At 51.3% G+C, this 21154-nt stretch overlaps 1 protein-coding gene across 1 annotated transcript; it reads right to left on the reverse strand.

Moving 5' to 3' along the window:
- Positions 1 to 3127: 3127 nt before the first annotated feature.
- Positions 3128 to 19822, reverse strand: LOC104403104. The gene is made up of 13 exons (XM_010011146.1): positions 18979 to 19822; positions 16416 to 16455; positions 14112 to 14255; positions 13062 to 13219; positions 12111 to 12212; positions 11123 to 11320; positions 10213 to 10760; positions 8710 to 9008; positions 7845 to 8117; positions 6853 to 6995; positions 4418 to 4621; positions 3765 to 3858; positions 3128 to 3191 (listed from the first exon to the last, which is right to left on the reverse strand). Exons 1-13 carry the CDS (start codon positions 19820 to 19822, stop codon positions 3128 to 3130), a joined length of 3111 nt encoding a protein of 1036 aa, XP_010009448.1.
- Positions 19823 to 21154: the final 1332 nt, after the last annotated feature.

The raw sequence follows: 21154 nt of genomic DNA on the forward strand, positions 1-21154 counted from the left end.
GCCCCCCGGGAACGGTAAGGCCTGGCTCCCCACAGGGGTCACTGCCATGGCACCCTCAGCAATGCTGGACCAGGGAAAGGGCTCCCAGCCCTGCGCTGGGTTGCCCCAGGGTCTCCTTTCGAGGCATTTCTCTCACTGTCCCTTGCAGGCGATGCCAGCTCCACAGGTGCCCCCTCGGCTCCAGGGATCATGGCCAACCCCCACCAGCCCCTGCCCAGCCAAGGGCGGCCGGGCACACCTCCTGCCAGGAACCCAGCCCTGATGGTGAAGAAGCAGCTCGTGGACAGGCAAATCCTCCTGCAGAGAAAGGTAGGCTGCTGGGCAGCATGGTGGGGTGGGAGAGCCTGTCTGTGCCAGCTGGGAGCTGCAGTGGTGCTGCCCACAGGACACCCTGCACAGTGCCCTGCTGCATCCACACCATGCAGGTGGATGGGACAGTGCGTGGGGACAAAAGCTCCTGAAATATCCTCCAACCTCTGCTACCTGCACCCTACAGCAATGCTCAACCCTGGCACTTCGGGAGCTTGTCTGGGAATCCCGTCTGTTCTCTGGGGCTGTGGGGCATGCTGCCCACTTGGCTGCTGTCCTTGGGTGATGCTGGCCATGGATAGGCCAGTTTTTTGCTAGTTTTTTTGCCTCCAACCTGCAGCTCACAAACCTCCTCTTTAAGGCTTGGTTTCAGTACCAGCTCAGGAGTATCCCCAATCCACCACGAGGACACTAGGAGCTGAATGACTTGGTGCTGCACCAGGAGTTGAAGGGCTGTGGCAGGCTACAATGGGGTGACACAGTGAGGACAGCCACCCCGAGGACACATCCAACTGCTGTAATCTCCACTGTGTACCCCCCTGCCTTGCCCTGCCATGAGACCCCTGGGCTGTGGCCATGCATTCATTGTCCCACATGTGATTGTCAAGAGCCCTTCCAGCTGCTTGAGAGGACACAGGTTGTTCAACACCCTTTCCAGGAGAGAAGCTCGCCTGGGGTTCAAAACCACATGTGGTCCTCCTCAGGGAACACAACAGCTCCTTGCTTCAGGATGCAATATAAGACAGGGAAGGGCTGGAAAGAAAACCCCAGCATGTGTTATTTCTGTCCCTGGGAAGAGTAAACGTGTGCCTGGCACGGGAGCAGCATCCACCAGTGGATGGCTGAACACATGCTGCCAACACACAGAGCATGTGGAGCTCCTGCAGAGCAGCAGCAGAGGGGGTGGGTGGGGATGAAGTGCAGGCCAGAGGGTGGTGATGTTTAGAGGTCCCCAGCAAGGTGATGGCCTTCTCTCATACCTTGTAGTTAAGCACAGAATGAATCTTTCTTCTGCCAAATGCCATGGAAGGAGCAGCTGATAATGTTTCACCCTCCCTTCTCTCCTGCACCCCATCATTGCAGGTCAAAGATGCCAGCACTCAGACGGTCCCACCAAACCCCACGAGCCCTGGAAATCCAAGCCTTGCTTGGAGCAGTTCAGTACTTCCCCCTGCTCCCAGCTCCCATGCCATTGCTGAAAAGCTGGATGCTGTACAGACAGAGATCCAGAAGCTGAGCCAGGCCCTGCACATGATGCTGGAGAGGCAGAGCCAGCTGGAGCAGCAGCAGGAGCACCAGCAGCGGCTGCAGCAGGAGGTGCTGGTGACACTGCAGCAGCTCAGCTCCACAGTGAGCCACGGCACCGTGCCGGCCAACCAACCCTGCGTCCCCTTCAGCAGCACAGCCGAGCCCTCACCCACCATGCCAAGCTTCAGCCAGTTCAAGATGGAGCTCATCTGAGCTCATGTGATGCCAGCAATGCTCTAGCAGTGACACGCTGATGGCAGGATGAAGCAGTGGAGAAGAACCACCTCCCAGAGGCTGTGGCTTAAGGACTACGGGGCATCCAGCAGAGAAGGTCACAGGTGGCTTATATCTTCAGCCCTGTTGACTGAAAGGGGCTGCCTGGCACAAGAGGCAGGGTAGTGGAAAGCTGAGGCCCCACTTCTGTGCTGTGCAACCTGGCTGGCACTGGGGATGGCTGGTGGCCCGTGGACTTCATGGACTTCAGCAGCACACACAGGCTGCCAGCAAGGAGAAGATGCAACTGAGAGAGAACAGCAGGGAGGAGGGTCTCAAAGGAGATGTGAGGCTTCCTCTCATGAGGGTCAGTGCCAGGATGATCAATCAGGGACGCTTTGTGCTTTCCCTCTGTGGGGCCTTGTTCAGTAAAAATGTACATACATGAGAGTTCAGAAAGTGTGCGATCTCTCTTCATTTTACCTACCTCTCACTCCAACATCAAGCAGGCGGGATCTCTCTTGTGCACTGCCACCATGCGTGGAGCTGTGCAGCGTGCCCAAACCCATGAGGTGAGACCTACGACTCCACATATGAAGGATGCTACCAGAGGCCTGGTATCAGCCACTGCACCATTAGAAATATATCACACTTGTGTAGGAAACAATCTTTTACTGAGCAGAGTCCACATAGTTCACTCTCCTCACTCAAATTCTCAGCAGATCTGGAATCTGGCACTGCTCCTGCCTACTGCCTGGCTAGGACAGGGGCAGGACCTTGTGAGTAAGTGTTGCATCCAGGCAGGAGCTGGGTATTCCTCTCTCCTCTAACCCTTTTCCTGGGCAGGACATTCTCCTGGCTGCGGTCCTCAGCAGCATGGGCTCTTCCTGCTGCAGGCTGCCAGTGGTGCAGAGCTGCTGAAGCTGGGGGGGAACAATGCTGAGAACCCCTTTGCCTGGGCAAGATGGGTTCAAGGGAGCTGACGGACTTTCACTGCAGCAATGGGGTCCAGAGGAACTGTAACTGGACTTGCCAGATGTGCAAGGGGTGGCCTTGGTTCATCACCCAGCAGTGAATCTTGAGAGGAGGCAGAATATGTCCTTCCTGTGCATCAGACAAGCAGGGTTATTGCTTTCTGGTCACTGCTCAAGCTCTGTGGAGAAGTGCCCAGCCTGTTTCTTTGAACTCCTTCAGTCTGAGGTCAAGGCTTGTGAAAATGATCCAACTGTTTGTGCGCACACACAAAGCTGTACTCACACCCCATGCACCCCACTGGATGTTTTGCAGGTCCCTGCAGCAGCCCTGGTTGCAGTGATCCCCCCAGACACACGCCCGTCCTGGTGCTGCGCTGGCAGCATTAGAACTCTGCTGCCATCTCCCCACGGTCACTCATTTCGATGCTGGTGTAGTTCTGGGGGTGTCTGAAAAGCCAAAGGGAAATGGGAGATCAGTCACTCTGCTCTTTTGCACAAGGCAACTAACCCGCATTCAGCTTGGCACTTGAAATGAAGAGGCTGCTGACAACATTAGGGAACTCCAAGTAATTATTTAAAGTGCTCCCATGTTATAACGTGGAAGCTGTTTCCCAACAAGGTAGTCAATCCTAAGCTGTCTGTTGCTTCCACCCTGCTCTAAAGGAAGAGCTCTTCCCTGTGGCCAAAGCATCATCTCTCACTGCCTTTGTGTGCCACAAGGCTTCAGCTTTCTGCTCTCCCACCACATGCCATATGTAAGATTAATGGTCTTCACGCTGTATCCACTGACATGACTAGCATTGCGCATGTTTTCACTTGTGGTTATCTTAACTTCCTGCGGAACCAAAAGCAAAGGAACTTTGCTGCAAAAATAGTAAGAGCAACATACTGGAGTGTCTGGATGAAGAATGTAGGTGATCACCTGAAAGAGGGAACAGGTCACTGCATAGCAATTAGAGAGGAAACACTTGGGAAAGAGAGGGTGAGAAACGCAAGGCAGATGGGAAGATGGTTTCTCACCTTTTGATGAAGTAAAATGCTAGGCCAACCACCAAGAATATGAGCAGGAGAGATCCCACGACAAACAGGGCGATTTCCCAGTCCTGGAAGGAAGCTGAGGGTGCAAAGGCAGAGACAGCATTGTAGCCATGACGTCTCCCAGCACAGAGTGCCACTAGGAGGTCACAGAATGGGTTGGGTTGGGCTGGATTGTGTTGGAAGGGACCTTTAAATACTATCTAGTTCAACCCTCTGTCAGTTTTAAAGCCATTCCCTGTTGTCCTGTCCCTATAGGCCCATTTTGGTCAAAGCCCCATCCAGCCTGGCCTTGAACACTTCCAATGATGGGGGCACCCACAGCTTTGATGGGTGACAACAGGTTGGGCTGTCCCAGCCTCCTGATGTGGAGAGCCCCTCTTCCACCCCCCAGCTGCATCCCTGCAGTGTGCTGGCTCTGGCCAGCTCCAACCTAGGTCCCAGCTCCTGCTCTGAGCACTTGGGCTTCTGGGCTGTGTGCCCAAGAGCTCCAAAAGCAAGGAACTTGCCAGTGAAGCCCAGTCTGGTGTCTTGCCCTGCATTGCCCCTCTCATGAGGGGATGTATCCTGACCCTGGCCCCAGCCCTGCTTGCTGTACTGGAAGCAGATCACCGTGCTCAGCTTTGCCTCCTGCTCACCAGCTCTGTGTGACATGGATGGGGTGCCTTTGGGGGCGATGCACTCAGGGCTGGTTTTCAGCATGCTGCCATCCACCGTGAAGGGGTGGGGGCTGGCCAGGAAGCCCCGGCACCAGGTCTCGATGGAGTGCTGCTGCTCTGGCTGCCGAGCCCATGCCTGGCCCCAGACCTTCACCAGGGAGCCCATGCACGTCAGGTTCAGTTCTGTGGAGGAACAACAGCGGTGGTCAGAAACCCTCTGGCTGTTCAGGAACATATTGCTCCCATGACCTCGTGCTCTGCTCCAGTAAAACCCTCCTGCTCCTATGCTTTTCTCCCTCAGAAATCATGCTGCCATGCTTTACTGTGGGTAACTTGAGCATATGCCCAACCTTTGGTGACAAAAGGGACTTGGAACCCAGAAGAATACTTCATAATACATGTTGTAACTTCAAGATCTCTACCCAATAGTGAGAGTTGCCTGAAATGGTTCAAAGGGTCAAAAAAGTGTTTGGGTAAGGGAGACAAAGCACGGCTGTGAAGCCTTCACTTCATAGAATCATAGATTGGTTTGCACAGGAAGGAACCTTAAAGCTCATCCAGTCCCAACCCCCTGCCACAGGCAGGGACACCTTCCACTAGAGCAGGTTGCTCCAAGTCCTGTCCAAACTTGGCCTTTTGTAACTTCCTTACAAAACCAGACAGAAAATAGAAAATGTTTCTCCCCATCCCTCAAACACTATAGGTCACTTCCAGAAGAGATTTTTTAGTCTGGGTATTTCAAATATGTATAAGACACTGAAGGAGTACAAGCCTGCAAGTTTGGCTTAAGAAGGGACCATCCTGGTGATGAGCAGTGTGGACAAGGGAGGGAGGAGGACACTGCAAACCGGGTGAGCAGAGTGGGGCACCAACCTTGCAAGTAGAGCTCAGAGACACCGCAGGAGCACTTCTCCTCTAGGGAGCTCACCAAGACCCTTTTTAAGCTATCCAGCATCCTCCTGTGCTGCAGGGTCCATGCGGAACAGTCTAGGGAAAAAGGAGACATGGTTTTCTGGGTGCAGCTTGGGGATGTTAATAAGCTTCCAGCTGCATGCCCCTTCCAAAACACTTGGCTTCATGCCTGATTTCAGGAGCACAGATCCTCCAGAGCCAGTATCCCATCCTCTTCTGTCCCCTTCCTGGAGGGTGAGTTTTCACTTCTAGCCTTCTACTACCATGTATGCCAGCTTCTCTCCTTCACCAGCCTCACAGAGGAGTGGGAAAGAGGCATGCCCCACAGGTCCCACCACACAGGCGAGTACAGAGTGGTCTCTCATTCTGGGAGAGGAGGGAGAGGTCCACTGCCTGCTCCTCTCTGGAGGCTGGAGTTGGAGAAGGAACCTTCGTGTCATTTTACCCAGGTCTTGACTGCCCCAAGCTGGTCCAAGCGTGGCCTTTGCAGGGGCTGGAGACACCCCTGTACTTTTGCTTGTGGAGTAAGGATTGAGCGATACCGCTTGGTTCCTGTGGATGGAGAGGTTTCGACTGGATATTAGGAACAATTTCTTCCCCAAAGGGTGGTCAGGTGTTGGAACAGGCTGCCCAGGGCAGTGGTGGAGTCACTGTCCCTGGAAGTGTTCACAAACCGTGTAGACGAGGCCCTCAGTGACATGGTTTAGTGGCGGCCTTGGCAGTGCTGGGGAATGGTCGGACTTGATGATTTTAAAGGTCTTTTCCAACCTGGGTGATCCTATGATTCTATGGGCTGAGACTAGAGGGTTTGCTGGCAGCTTCCCTGGCTATCTCTCACCATCATGAGAGACTTGTGGGGATTCCTGCCATTGCTACAAATCTAATGCTGCAGAAAGAAACCCCAAGCAGAGCTCAGCCCTGCCTGAGTGGAGACATCTCACATGGAAGTCGTGGCCACCATCATAGAAGCACAGGCTGAAGCTGTGAGCAAGGCTGCCCTCTTGGGATGGCAGCATCAACATCAACACATGGGTGTCCGTACCAGCTCTCCCTCAGCACATCCCCTTTCATGACTGGGAGGCAGCGGTGTCCCGACCAGCAGCACCCTCCCATGCCACAGGAATCATAGAATCCCAGACTGGTTTGGGTTGGAAGGCACCTTAAAGCTCATCCAGTTCCAACACCCTGCCACGGGCAGGGACACCTTCCACTAGAGCAGGTTGCTCCAAGCCCTGTCCAACCTGGCCTTGAACACTGCCAGGGATGGGGCAGCCACAGCTTCTCTGGGCAACCTGTGCCAGCGCCTCAGCACCCTCACAGGGAAGAGCTTCTGCCTAAGAGCTCATCTCAGTCTCCCCTCTGTCAGGTTAAAGCCATTCCCCCTTGGCCTGTCCCTACAGTCCCTCGTCCAAAGCCCCTCTCCAGGTTTCTTGTAGGAAGCTGGGGTCAATCCCCTGACCCAACCCTCCCACCCCACCAGTGGGGCACCCAACTCCACTCACTGGGTGTCAGGAAGCAGAGGTGGAGATCCACTGCAAAGATTTCCTCGGGACAACTGTTCTGCAGACCAGGGGTAGGGTCCGAGATGGCAAACTGCAGTTCTGTGCTGGCACTGCTGCTGGCACAACGGCTCAGGGACACGGGCCTAGCACCACAAGAGGAGTCAGAGCTCACCAAGACATCACATAGCTTTCTTCCCACCTCCAACCACAATCCCCCCACCCCCCCAGGCCCCAGCTCCTGACACTGCTGGGGGTGATAGAGAGTTTGCTTTAGCTGAAATCAGCTTTTACGGAGCCATCAGAGGTGGATCCAGCCAACCCCGGCGGCTGGAGAAGATCTGGGGTTGGCTAGAGCGAACCTATTTTGTCTGACTGGCTTCTGAAGGACTAAGATTGTTGCCTCATTTCACCCAGCATCCCAATACTAAGAGTTTGTCCTCCAGGATAACGAGTTTTCCAAGCTACACAATACCTATCTCTGCACTTCACTAACCTATTGCTCCCCTCCACACACCACACTTGGAAACTGGGTCACAGTGTGAGGAACCAGCTTTTCTGGATGCAGTCGTTCAGGGCTGGACTGACAGAGGCTGCACAGACTCAGCCCATGTACGCTCCCATCAAGTCACTGCCCTGACTTTGTGAATAACCACCCCGGGGAGGCTTCAGCACAATGTTCCAGCCAGCTGGAAGCAGAGATCTCCATTTCCTGGGAAAACCACACACATGGGGCTGCGCTCAATGCACACATACTTGTGGGGGAGGCTACAAAGGCAGAACCTTCTGTCACAGTGAGAAACAAAGCTCAATTTCCTGTGCCAAGGATGGGGAGACATTTCCCACTGCAATGTGCCTCTCCTCTCTGTTCTCCATCCCAGCGCTGGCGAATGCATTTGGCTGCACAGGAAGCAGGACAAGGCACAAGCTCAGTGAGCTGCCAGCTAGAGAGGCACAGGGAACCCAGAGACACATTCCCAAACAAGCGGCCTCACCTGTCATCCTTGCAGGGCACAGTGTAAGATGGTCCAAGGAAGTCCAAGAGTCCTCCAGCTGTGCTGGGCTCACAGCTATACACCAAGGCATCCACCAAGTTCTCTGATGTTGCCTTTGTGTCACCAAGAATCAAGTTGGTGCTGTACACAGCAATAGCACTGGAGCCTTTGCTAGCAGCAGGGATGTCCTTGAAAGTCAGGTTTGCCCCATCTGGAAATGCCAGGGCAATAGGTGAGGTGAAGATGTAGATAATGTTAGGCTGAACCTTGAGCCTGACAGGACAAGCCAATAACAAGGAGAACTCCAAGAACAGAAATGGGAGATTAAATAATGGTGGTGACTGAGGCCAAGAAAAGCTGTAAAGAAGCAACTGCTTGCTGTGAACACAGGTTTCCAAAAAGATCAAGGTTCCTCTGAGGTGCAGAGTCCTCTTCATGCAGCCCAGCCAGAACTTAAAGTGAACAAAAGATACATCAAGACAAATGAATGTGCCAAGCAAACACCATCTCAGGACCAGGAGGAGCAAGCAGCAATGCAGAGCTCAGTAGGGCATCAGTGAACGACCCAAAGTCTCGTGGACCCCACTTGTTCTGGAAGCCCTTTGTCTTGATACCAGCAGAAGGAACTTCCCGTTCCCCCGAACCCTCTACCCTGTACAGGGAGCTCAGCAGAAGCATGGAGGAGGACTAAGCACTTTCTCATCTGGAGTGTGACACAACAGCCCAGGCAGAGCAAAGAGAGGAAAAACAGGAATAAAGGACAGCAAAAGCAAGGAAAAGTTGTTCCCCACACCACGCATCCTGCTCCATCCCTCTCCTCAAAGCCGCCCAACCATCTGCCCATTTTCTTGAAGACGGAGCCTACGCCAGGTCCAAGCCATCAGCCTCACCGTGCCCGTGCCCTCCTTCCAGCGCAAACACCAACAGCCCCGTGGCTCCGATGGTGCCACTCAGAGTGATGCTGGCAAGTGCTCTGCCCTCCTTCCCTGAGAAGACGACCAGGCTGAGCCCTGCCAGGCTCGTGCCAGGCATCCCCTCGAGCTCCACGAAGCGGCAGTGGGCAGTGCTGCCGCCCAGGCACAGCTCGCTGATGCGGACAGCAGGAGGGACCAGCACTGAGGAGCTGCCGCACAAGTTCTCCCGCAGCGGCGTCACCACGGTCACCTGTGGGGAGACACAGAAGCTGCAGTCACTGCTGCTCTCCATCATAGAGCGACAGCTGCTCGTGGTGTCACCTCTTACTTGTGCCTCCTACAGCTCCCTGCTGAGGCATGAGGAGAATGTGGTGGTTCTGCCTCACACCAGCTGCTCCTCACTCCACCATCTGCTCAAAGGTTGTCCTGACCACAGGGTCCCATCACCACACATTCTCATCAGTGCCTTTTGCTCCCACCGTCATGACAAGAAACAATTCTCTTTGAATCACAGAATCCCGGACTGGTTTGGGTTGGAAGGGACCTTAAAGCTCATCCAGTTCCAACCCCCTGCCATGGGCAGGGACACCTTCCACTAGACCAGGTTGCTCCAAGCCCCCGAGTCCAACCTGGCCTCGAACACTGCCAGGGATGGGGCAGCCACAGCTTCTCTGGGCAACCTGTGCCAGTGCCTCAGCACCCTCACAGGGAAGAGCTTCTGCCTAAGAGCTCACCTCAATCTCCCCAGTTTGACTTTAAAAGCTTCTTTGTGGTTCTCTTCCACTGCAAACGCAGACCTCCTCTGCTTCTAGAGTTTTACTGCCCCAGTTTTGGATCTGAGCAAACCTCTGCACTGGCCTGATCCCAACAGGCATCAGCAGTGGAGCAGCAAAGCCCTCTGTTACCCAGCTTTGTACAGGAAAAGCATCCATGTTCCTTCTGGGGGACTATCTGAAACTAGGTATTTTGAAATTAAAAGGAACAGTTCAGATGCATTAACACGAATCCATCACACCAGTGGTCAAGGCATGTCCTTCACACATCAGCCCTGCAGGAAGCTGGTTTTAGGGACGTGCTGTGCTACACATCCCAAAGCTGGCACCAGACAAGCAGGGCTGCAGAAGTGGCTCCACATCTGTCTTGGGGTAAGTTGAGAGTCCAGGATGCTGCTCAGAAGCAGACTCCCTCATTCTGGCATCAGTGGCACGTGAGCTGTCTTCAGGGATCGCCTGGATCTGAAGCCACGCTGCACAAGGCAGGCAGTTCTCACCTGGCCATCAACAGGCAGGTGAACAGGGCAGGGAGGTAAGGCCTGGTGAGAGCACCAGCAGATGGCAAGATGTAGATGTGGCACACCAGAATGCCTTGCTTTCCCAAATAAAGGACATACTGAAACACAACTGCTGCCCTCCCTGTGACTATGGATGGAGAAGGGCCATCTGTCATCAACCCACCTGGAAGCTGCTCTGGAGTTTAGCGCTCAGGCTGTGGCAGCGGCTCAGAGACTCGTCCTCAGTGCTGTGAGAACAGTTTTCATAGAGGATGCTCTGCCCTGGCACCAGCACTGTGAGCAGATGGGCTGCCTTCTCCGACATTCGGGATGAGTACACCATGGCATCCACCAGCCCCTCTGCAGTCACAGCCATGTTCACCATGTAGAGGGTGGTGTTGCTGTAGTAGAGAGCCACAGCGTCCGCCCCATTCTGGATGGTGTTGGGGGGCAGCCTGATCATGGATGCTGGCCTCATGGTGCTGCTCCCCACCAGGAAGTAACCCAGCTCATCTGTGTGGTGTCCAGACAGGTCTAACACCCGGTAGGCCCGGCTATTTTTACCGTTGTAGAGGACCAGCCAGTATCCCTGGAGGTCAAAGCGTGTCTGTCCAGTGTAGAAGAGTTCGATGTACTCTGCATCCTCTCTTCCCCCTGGGTTGTCCGGGTTCACCTCACTGATGAGTAGCTTGGGCAGTTGCACAGAAGGATTTTGAGTCCCTTTTGGTATCTCTGATGGAAAGTCACAAATATGGGAAACAACACAACATTGCATGCTATTCTGCTGGTGGGAGACCATGTCCAGCAGAGGACTGAGGATGCCAACTCTGATTTTTATCATCTCTATGCTCTATACTCCTTAGAAGATCCCTGACCACACTCCGGCTAATACCAGCTCTAACAGGAGAGCTTGCTGTTATCCCAGATAATGAGCAACATGGGCTCTAGTAACTGGATGTGATGGAATTGGAAAGGATCTTTGCCAGAGTTGGGAAATGGAGGGAGGGACATCTCCCTCCTCTTGGACAGCTGGACCCACATGTCCACCCTCAAACACATCATACCCCCTGAGCTGCAAGAATGATGACTGGTACCTGGAGGCAAGTCTGGCACATCTATATCCTTGAAGCAGGAGCTTTCTGCTGTGATGTTCCTTCTGCCAAAACTCACAAGTCTGGGTGTCTCTAGGAAGGTCCTGAATGCCAGCAGCAGGCTGTTCAGCTGATCCTCTGACTTAGCATTTAGCAGAGTGGTGAACACAAGCCCCAGGTCCTGGCAGGCTGCCCTTGGCTCTGCAGAGGGAAGCAGAGAACTGCCTCAGTTTCTCCAAGCCACCAAAGACCCACTTTCTCCTGGAAAAGACACAGAGCTCACCAGCTTATCCCAACCACCACTGCCCTCCTGGTCAGACTGACTGAGGGCAGCTCATCCCCTCTGCACAGTGCTGTGAGCTCTGCCTGTGCCAAGGGGCACCTTGGGACCAAGTCACACAGCACACCCAAATCCTGTTGTCAGCCTTCTAAAGCCTTGGAGTCCCAGCAGCAAACAGAATGGTCTCTTTGGAGGGTGTCTAAACATAACCTAAACATAACATTGCTGATGAAGCAAGTTGTGGCTCTTCTCCTCATGTGTCTGCATGTGCACACTAACCTAGCAGGGATACCACAACAGCAACACAGATTAGTAAATCCACTTGCATTTCTGCTGCAACTTGGCTTAGTTCATATGGATCATAAAGTCAAGTAGGCAACAAACTTGAAGCCGAGATGTCAACCCTGCTGCCACATCTAGCTGCAAATGTCAAGGCCAAAATAGCTGGCGGTCTGCAGATGAGCACTGATGTTCATGTTGGTGGAGCTGCAGACAGGAGTGTTCTGTGGAACGTGAAAGAGCAGCACCATGTTCTGCTTAACACTGGACACCTCTTTCAACTGTTACAGGTGAACCCAGGGCAAGCACCAAGTTCACACTCACTGGGATCCAAGCCAGGGTTTCTCTGATACAGTGCAACAGGGAACACAGGGCTGAAAATCAGAAGTGAATGGGCATGCTGGTTAATGGTGTCGGGAGTGCCCTGCTCACCTTTGAAGTATGCAGCAGAGACTCCACAGCTGCACGATTCATCAAGGGCCTGGACCAGAGTCATCAGAATCTCTTCTGACTTCAGGAGCCACTCCTGGCAATCTAGGAAACAAAAAACCAACCATACAAAGGCAGTGCAACCTTGGTCATGGGATCCAGCTCACTCTGGGATGGGTGCAGCTGAGCTCCGGCTTGTCAGCCAGAGGGCCCAGAAAGGCTTCTTTTCACCCGAGCAGCTGGATGTGAGAATGAAGAGTGGAGAAGCTCAGTGTCATGGTTTAAACCCAGGCGGTAGCTCAGCACCAGCAGCCACTCGCTCACCCCGTGGGTGGGATGGGAGGAGAATCTGAAGAATGTAAAACCCACTGTGGAGATAAAAACAGTCCAATAACTAAAGTAGAGTGTAATGCTACTACTACGGGAGATAACAAGGAAGGGAATATAAAACTAAAAGGGGAAAGGGAAGAGAAAAACAACAATAAACACATGTGCTGCACAATACAATTGCTCACCACTCACCAACCAATACCCAGCCCGACCCAAACAGTGATCTGGGCCTTCGGGGCGACTCCCACCAGTTTGTATACTGGGAATGCCGTGCTGTGGTATGGAATACCCCTATGGCCAGTTTGGGTCAGGGGTCCTGCCTCTGCCTCCTCCCGGCTTCTTGTGCCCCTCCACATTGTCAGAGCATGAGAGACTGAAAAATCCTGATCAGGGTAAGTGCTGTTGAGCACCAACTAAAACTTCGGTGTGTTACCAGCATTGTTCTCAGCTAAAGCCAAAACACAGCACTGCACAAGCCACTAGGAAGAGAATTAACTCTATCCCAGCTGACACCGGTACAATCAGCTTGGCATAGGTTGTCTTCCTGGACAGCCCTGACTTTGTGATCATGCTCTTGTCCTCAGGAGGTCCTGCCCACAAGAGCAGAAATAACTAATATCCAACCTGCTACATGAAGGCAGAAGGAGAGCGTCTGGCTGAAGTGTTTGCTGGGGCAGTCATTGAACTTGCCAGGCGTGGGTCTGCTGAGGACATAGGACAAAGAATCCCGGATCATGAAGCAGCAGTTGCACTGGCTCATGGACACTTCTCCCAGCTGCTGCCTGCGAGAAACACATCATAAATGAAGTAAAACATAACCCGCCAGCCAGAGATCCATGTGCTCTTCACCTACCCATCACACCTGCCTGTCCGACCACACCACCATGCACTTTTGGTCTTCTCCCTTCAGAAGGTTTGGAGAGATATCCCATCCTCAGCAGTACCTCCTTGGCTCAGAAAAAGGCCCAAGAGCTCACTATATCTTGAGAGAGAAAAGCATGGGCTTCATCCAACCCTTGCTTTTCCAGCACTGGCTGCTTTTTTGACTGACATGAAGGCAGAGCATGCCTAAAATGTGAACAAAATAACTCTCATGTCTCGCATGAGAGTTTACTTATGTTTTCCTTGACCCACAAACACAAAAAGAAACCAACCCCCCCACAAAAGAATGTGGCTCTAGAACAGAATGAGCAGTAACCCTGCTTCCAATCTGTGGTCTGGATGAACCAGGGCAGGGATTTCCTCCTGGGTCAGGTGAGTGATACTGAAGCCACTCCCTCACACTCATTTTGATCTAAAAGTCTATCCTGAACCTAAGGAAAACCTTCTCTTATTGAAAGCAGTGGAAAAGTTATTGTACTGACCATTACACTTTTATAAACAATGAATAATTAAAATTATAATAACTACCAATTATTTGGTCAGAGAATTCCTCCCCAAGTACTTTATTCTGCAACTGTACAGCTGCATCAGGAGTTCCATGGGGAGGGGAACATCCACAGACTTAGACCACATGGTGGAAAAAGACCAGGACTCTAAACCACCAGAAGAGTCCCTGGTCTGGAGGTGGCACTTGTCATCCTGTCTCAGCCGGGGTCTGGGGAGCAGGCAGGGTGACCCCAGCAGTCAAGGTGCCCATCTCCTCCCAGCCCTGCCCAGCGAGAAGCCTCTCACTGTGGTTTCTTGTAGGCAGGTCTGCCAGGGGTCAGGATCTCCAGCAGCTCAGGGTTCGGCTCCTCATTGCTCGAGTACACGAAGGCATCCATCAGGCCAGTCACTGGCAGTGCCTTCCCCAGGTCAAAACTGCTGCTGTTGCCTCTGTAGAGAGCAACGGCACTGGGGCCACCCCTGAGGAGAGGACGGGTGGTGTTCTCTGGGAATGGCAGATCCACTACACACCAGGAGAGAAAGGAACAACAACAGCACGTAAATAACATGTGAGTGATACCCATGGTGTAGGAAACCAGCACCAATTTGGTCCTGGAGAGCCGGAACTCAGAAAGTGGCTGCAGTGGTCTGCTTATTGAAAATTTGGCATCTGCTGCCCCATCTTTCTGCTCACTAACATTTCCCATATCCGCTCAGTCTGAATGTCCTCATTCGTGGCCAGATCCACAGCATGGAGGAGGCTGGAGGGGGAATTCTGAGCACAGTTCATCTGCTGTTTCAGTTCTGTGAATAGAGGTGCTAATTCACCTGTAAGCAGGGGAACCAGTAAGCAAGTGCTGATGTGCCTTTGTCTACAGTAAAGTAAATGTTTAAATCTAAAAGATACCTGTAAAATCCACTAACCTTTCAGGCAACAGTGACTTCAACAGTACACAAAAATATTTAAGAATTGACATTCCATCCCAGCATTTAGCAGTCCATGTTTTTTACAAACATGAACACTCTGCACATACACATGCACATTCAGCAAAGGTCCCCGATACCACCATACAGAATTAAGGATGATGTTCCGTGGAGTTTCCCAATTTCATGTGCTTCCCAGTTTCCTTCCTCACACTGTTCCCTATACAAGCTGTTTCCCAATCACCAAGTAGGAACTGCTAAGGACATTACAAAGCCCACTGCGGATATTTCAATACTCCCTGGGTAAATGGCTCCAAGGAACCAACATTAAAGGAAGAATCACATGAGAGGCAGAAGGGTAGGAAGAAGTGGTTCCTCCTGAGAAGTACATCATGGTTTAACGCCAGCACGATGCAGCTGCCTGCTGACCCACCACCCCAGTGGGATGGGGAGGAGAACTGGAAACAAAAAGGTAAAACCCACGGGTTGAGACACAAACAGTTTAAGAATTAAAATTAAAAAGTGATATTAATATATTAATGGGAATATATAAATCGGAAGGGAGGCAACAAGAAGAGAGAGAGGAATAAAACCCAAGAAAGCCAAGTCATGCTCCATACAGCTCCTCACCACATGCCACCCAGCCCCCAGCAGCAATCAGTCCCTCACAGTTAATTCTCATTAGTTTCTATCCCAGCATGACATGCTGTGATATGGAATATCCCCTTGGCTACTTCAGGTCAGGTGTCCTGTCTCTGCTCCCTCCCAGTTCCTTGTGCCCCTCCTCACCGGCAGAGCACGAGAGACTACTTTGTGTAGACACTGCTCATCAACAACTAAACCATCGGTGTGTTCTCAGCATTATCCACTACTAGGGAAAAATTTAACTCTATTCCAGATGAAACCAGGACAAAGTGCCACAGTGCACCTGCATGCTAAGGGTCAGTCCTGTGCCTTAGCCCTGATGCACTCCTATCCAGGGATCTATTTTTCTCCTGCCTGCCTCATCTGGTGGTCTTCTACAGTTGAGCAACTGCATTGGAGGATAAGGGAAAGGCAACTGATGTCACCCATCTTGACTTTTGCAAGGTCTTTGACATAGTCCCGCACAACACAACATCCTTGTCTCTAATTTGAAGAGATAAGGATCTCATGGATGTCCTGTTCATTGGATAAGGAATTGGCTGGATGGCCGCATCCAAAGAGTCAACAGATCTATGCCCAAATGGAGATCAGTAACAACTGGTATCCCTCAAAGGTCTGTATTGGGTCCAATATAGTTCAATATCTTCATTAATGACACAGCAGTGAGTGCACCCTCAACAACTTTGTGGATGATACCAAGCTGAGTGATGCAGTTGATACACTTGAAGGAAGGGATGGGATCCAGAAGGACTCTGATAGGCTGGAGGAGTAGGCCATATGAACCTTATGAAGTTCAACAAGGCTAAGTGCAAGGTCCTGCCCCTGGGTCAGGGCAATCACCAGTATCAGTTCAGACTGGAGGATGAATTGATAGAGAGCAGCCCTGGAGAGAAGGAACTGGAGATACTGGTGTATGAAAAATTGGACATGACCAATCATGGTGTGCTTGCAGCCCAGAAAGCTGACTGTATTCTGTCCTGCATCATGAGAAGTGTGACCAACAGGTCAAAGGAGGAGATTCTCCCACTTTACTCCACTCACATGAGACCCACCTGGAGCACTACATCCATCTCTGGGGGTCCTGGCACAAGAAAGACATGGACCTGTTAGAGCAGGTCCAGAGAAGGCCACAAAAATTATTGATGGGCTGGAAGAACCTCTGACATGAAGAAAGGTTGAGGGAGTTGGGCTTGTTCAGTGTGAAGAAGACTCTGAGGAGACCTTCTTGCAGCCCTTCAGTACTGAAAGGGGCTTAGAAGAAAGATGAGGACAGACTTTTTATCAAAGCCTGTAGGTACAGGACAAGGGGGAATGGCTTTAAACTGACAGAGGGGAGACTTAAATTAGAAAAATAAGGAAGAAACATTTTAGAATGAGGGCTTAGCAAGATGCTGGCACAGGTTGCCCAGAGAAGCTGTGGCTGCCCCATCCCTGGCAGTGTTCAAGGCCAGCTTGGATGGGGCTTGGAGCAACCTGCTCTAGTGGAAGGTGTCCCTGCCTGTGGTAGGGGGTGGGAACTGTATGAGCTTTAAGGTCCCTTCCAACCCAAACCATTCCATGACTCAATAGAAAGTTTTCACACTTGCATCTGTCAAGTGAGGACTTCTGCTACAGTGCTCTCACAGCTTTCAGTTCTCTGTAGTCATAGGTAGACAACCTGTACAAAACAGGACCAACAGGCAGGGCTGTTCTAAGAGCTCCTGTCCCAAATCTGTAGTGGTCAGATTAAATCACATTCTCACAGAGTGCTCAGCATGGAGTCACTGTGAAAGTATCCTTTGAAGATGACTAAAATGTAATCACACAGTGTCAGGGGGCGTTTTGGGGGAAAACCTTCCACAAAAATGCGTGTGCAGTGCTCTCAAGATATCTTGACAGAGCCTCATTGGAAAAAAAAGCCAACGCATTTCTCCAGCCACATTCTTGACTTGGGTGAGCCTTGAGGCTTGAGGAGAAATAAAACATAATCCTTAGGAATTTCCTGCTCAGCCTGCACGCTGGTTGTGCTACCATTGCTTTCTTTGCCCCCTTAGCCTTTGACTGCTAACAGCCCCGGCTTGTTCAGAGGTAAGAGTAGAGCATCATTCCTAGTGAGAAAAGCAGAGTTCAGGTGGACAATCAGCTCTTCTACTTGTGGTATTAGGAGCAGTTTGAAATGCAAAAATGAGCTGAACAGCTTTAAAAAAAAAATTAACAAAATTTAGTTTCAAAAGTATTGTTATGGGAACCAGCTCTGACCCAGAAATCACGAGGCAGTGAATTACACAAGACATCTGCAAAATCAGCAGCTCCAGCTGCCAGAATCTTCTTTTGAGGTGCTCAAAATAACAAGATGGTTCTCCTTCCTCCTCTGGTGGCCTGAAGAAATGTTGAGCACTGGGAGGAAGTACAGATCACAGCTTCACACAGCCAACACTCGTGACCTACACTGGCAGGTGGAGCAATGGAAGCACAGCCCTTGAGCTTTCTGAGAAGAGAGACATGTCTGCTGTGAATGACCAGGTTACACACAGAGAATGGGATATTGCAAGGAGAGGTGGCCCAGCCAGCATCCTGTGGGACACGGCAGGCTGGACACAGGGCTGGGAGCAGGCACATGCCCTCCCAAGCAGTAAAGGCACATGCTGACTTCAGACCTGGAGCTCTGCAGGTCTACCATCACTGGAAGACATAGCACCTCCTTCTACCTTCTTCTGATGCCCTTCAGGTTTTTTTTACCAACAGAAAAGGGTAAACAGTCGACCACTGTCCACTTTCTTCAGGATATTCACATTTGTCAAACCTCTGTCAATGCCCTCCTAAGTGTTCCCTTTTCTAGATGTACTTAGTTCTGTGGAAGAATTCCCAGAGCACTATCCATCCTAGCTGCCCTTCTCTGAGTATTTCCAATTCCAATATAGCCTTTTTGTAATATACCACACAAGACACAATTAAAGATACAAGCAAACCCTGAATTTATATCATAGCATAAAAGAAGACAGGCTGAGAGAGCTGGGCTTCTTCAGCCTGAAGAGGAGAAGGCTCTTTAAGGGAGACCTTAGAGCAGCTCCCAGTGCCTAAAGGGGCTACAAGAAAGCTGGAGAGGGGCTTTGGACAAGGGCCTGTAGGGGCAGGACAAGGGGGAATGGCTTTAACCTGACAGAGGGGAGACTGAGATGAGCTCTGAGGCAGAAGTTCTTCCCTGTGAGGGTGCTGAGGTGCTGGCACAGGTTGCCCAGAGAAGCTGTGTCTGCCCCATCCCTGGCAGTGTTCAAGGCCAGGTTGGACTCGGTGGCTTGGAGCAACGTGGTCTAGTGGCAGGGGGTTGGAACTGGATGAGCTTTAAGGTCCCTTCCAACACAAACCAGTCTGATTCTATGATAAAATATGCCTTCCATTCTTTCCTTTTCTCCTACTATTTTCTAACATTTGATTTGCTTTCTGTAAATCCTTTTCCAGTAATTTCTAATATTTAATTTGCTTTTTTATCTGCCACTAAGTTCTGAGTTACATTTTCACCAATCTCTCAGAACACCACACAGCAATAAAAACCCAGCATCCTCCACCCCTAAACTTGGCTGATGGCTCCCCCGCTCTGAGGTGGTCATCGAAACACAGTCCTTACCTGGGGTTTTGCTTTGTGCTGGACCGATCAGAAATAGCCCATCCAGTGAGGTTTTGCCATAAACATCTATGGTGAAATAAATGTCTTTGGTCCGACCGTCAATCAGCACCAGAACAATGTCCCTTAGCATGGTGGAGTGGGGACCCTGGAGCTCTATGAACTCAAAGTCTTCAGAAGAAGAGGCAGCAAGGACCTCACTGATCAGGACAGTGGATGCATTCAGCTGAGAAGTTAGAATGCAGTGGTTGTCTGTGCCTGGGGTTGGCACAGCCACTTGGAAGATCCACTGAGAATCTGCCCCAAGGCACCTTTCTATTGACTCATCCACGGTCCTGAAGGTGGGGTCCTCCAAGAAAGCATCTCTGCCGGGGGTCAGCACCCTGACCAGCGTGTCCGCTCTGTCCGTCTTCTTAGTCTTATGGACCAAGGCATCTACTAGTCCATAATCTGTGACGCTCATACCCTCTCTATAGTTCCCTTTTCCATAGTAGAGAGCAATTGCATCAGGGCCATTCTGGATAGTACTCTTTGGAATAACTATAGCAGGGTTCACAGAAGTGGAGCCAATGAGAAAGAGCCCTTGGCTGTTAGTGACGTTACCCTGGAGGTTCAAAACTTTGTATGCTCGGTTTCCATTGCCGTTGTAGAAGACCAGATAGTAGCCATCCAAGCAGGCTGTTTGACCACTGGTGTGATAGAGCTCCACGAACTCAGAAGTGTCCTCTCCTGGGTTATCAGCATTGACTTCATTAATCAAGAGACTATGCTCTGTTTTCTGGTCCCTGGGGTTTGTTACGAGATTCTGAGGAGCAACCTTGGGAAACCAGATGTACGCAAGTACCATCAACCCAACGTGCCAGCTACCTCCCATGATGAAGGCTGGGATTTTTGTTTCAGTTCAAACCTAGAGGAGATGGGGTCTGTTCTTCTCACACTCACAAACAGAGCACAGAAGGAAGCTGCAATCACTTGCCTGTTGCGGGACAGCAACGTAAGGCCTCCAACCTGGATGCTCACTGGCAGAGGCACCGGCATGGACACTGGCAGAGATGGGGATGTTCTTCAAGGGTTCTGGTTTACAAAGCAAAGCAGCAATCCTACCAAAACCAGACTGAGAAGCAGATGGCTCCAACATGAGGTTCCCCAGCTCAGCTCCTTTAAAAATTGGGGTGGGGTGAAAGAACAATCTTGTTAGGAAAGACAAAAACACACCAGTGACATTTAAAAGACTTAAAGCCCATGATTTTCCCTCCCTGTATTTCTTCAGAGGTTTATCGTGATGCACAACAGTGACTGTGAGGAGACAAAGCCAGCAATTTTCAGTGACAAAGCCAGCAGTTCAGTGTTTGAAACGCTGAGACTGGGACAAACATTGACAGTTGTACGATGCCTATGGTTAATAGTTTTTTCCCCCCCAGGTCCAACCATAGGAATTAATACAAAACAGCACTAAAGAAGATAGTAACCACCTTCTCCATCAAGGCAAAGGTGGGGAAGGAGAGGACAGATGGGTTTGGCTGGGTTCTTGTCACACACACGACAGAGCAGCTCCGCTGAGCCCCACAACAACCAACCCACCCACCCTGCTGCAGCGCTGGCAGATACAGAACACACTTGGGGAGGAACTGGAGATTTGAGGTCTTCAGAAAAAGAAAAAGTTAGATTTGTTTTCCCATTTCCAGAGAAATTTCCACAAGCAGCCATACCATCACCTGCTGTGTTCAGATGGCCTCCTTGCAGCCTTTGGCCAGCTGAGATCAGACACAGGGAGGTTTCCAAGCTGTGCAGTGATTGCCAGCACAGATGCCAGAGGCCTGTTTCCTGCCTGCCGCATCCATGTGGGGCTGATGGATCGACCACACACAACCCTCCAGCTGGTTAAAATCACAGCATCCCAAAGGGGTGAAGTTCCACCTACAGTGGGACTGTGGTATCACAACCTTTAGCTACAAACACCCAGGCCTGTAAGTGTGCTAGTGTGGTCCTGTTTAATTACAGCTACCTGAGCTAGAGCCAGTGTCTCCTCACAAATAGGAGGAAATCATAGAATCCCAGACTGGTTTGGGTTGGAAGGGACTTTAAAGCTCATCTGGTTCCAACCCCTGCCATGGGCAGGGACACCTTCCACTAGACCAGGTTGCTCCAAGCCCCATCCAAGCTGGCCTTGAACACTGCC

The sequence above is a fragment of the Nestor notabilis genome, unplaced genomic scaffold (genome assembly GCF_000696875.1).
Source record: "Nestor notabilis isolate BGI_N333 unplaced genomic scaffold, ASM69687v1 scaffold8313, whole genome shotgun sequence".
In the NCBI taxonomy this organism is placed as follows: domain Eukaryota; kingdom Metazoa; phylum Chordata; class Aves; order Psittaciformes; family Psittacidae; genus Nestor; species Nestor notabilis.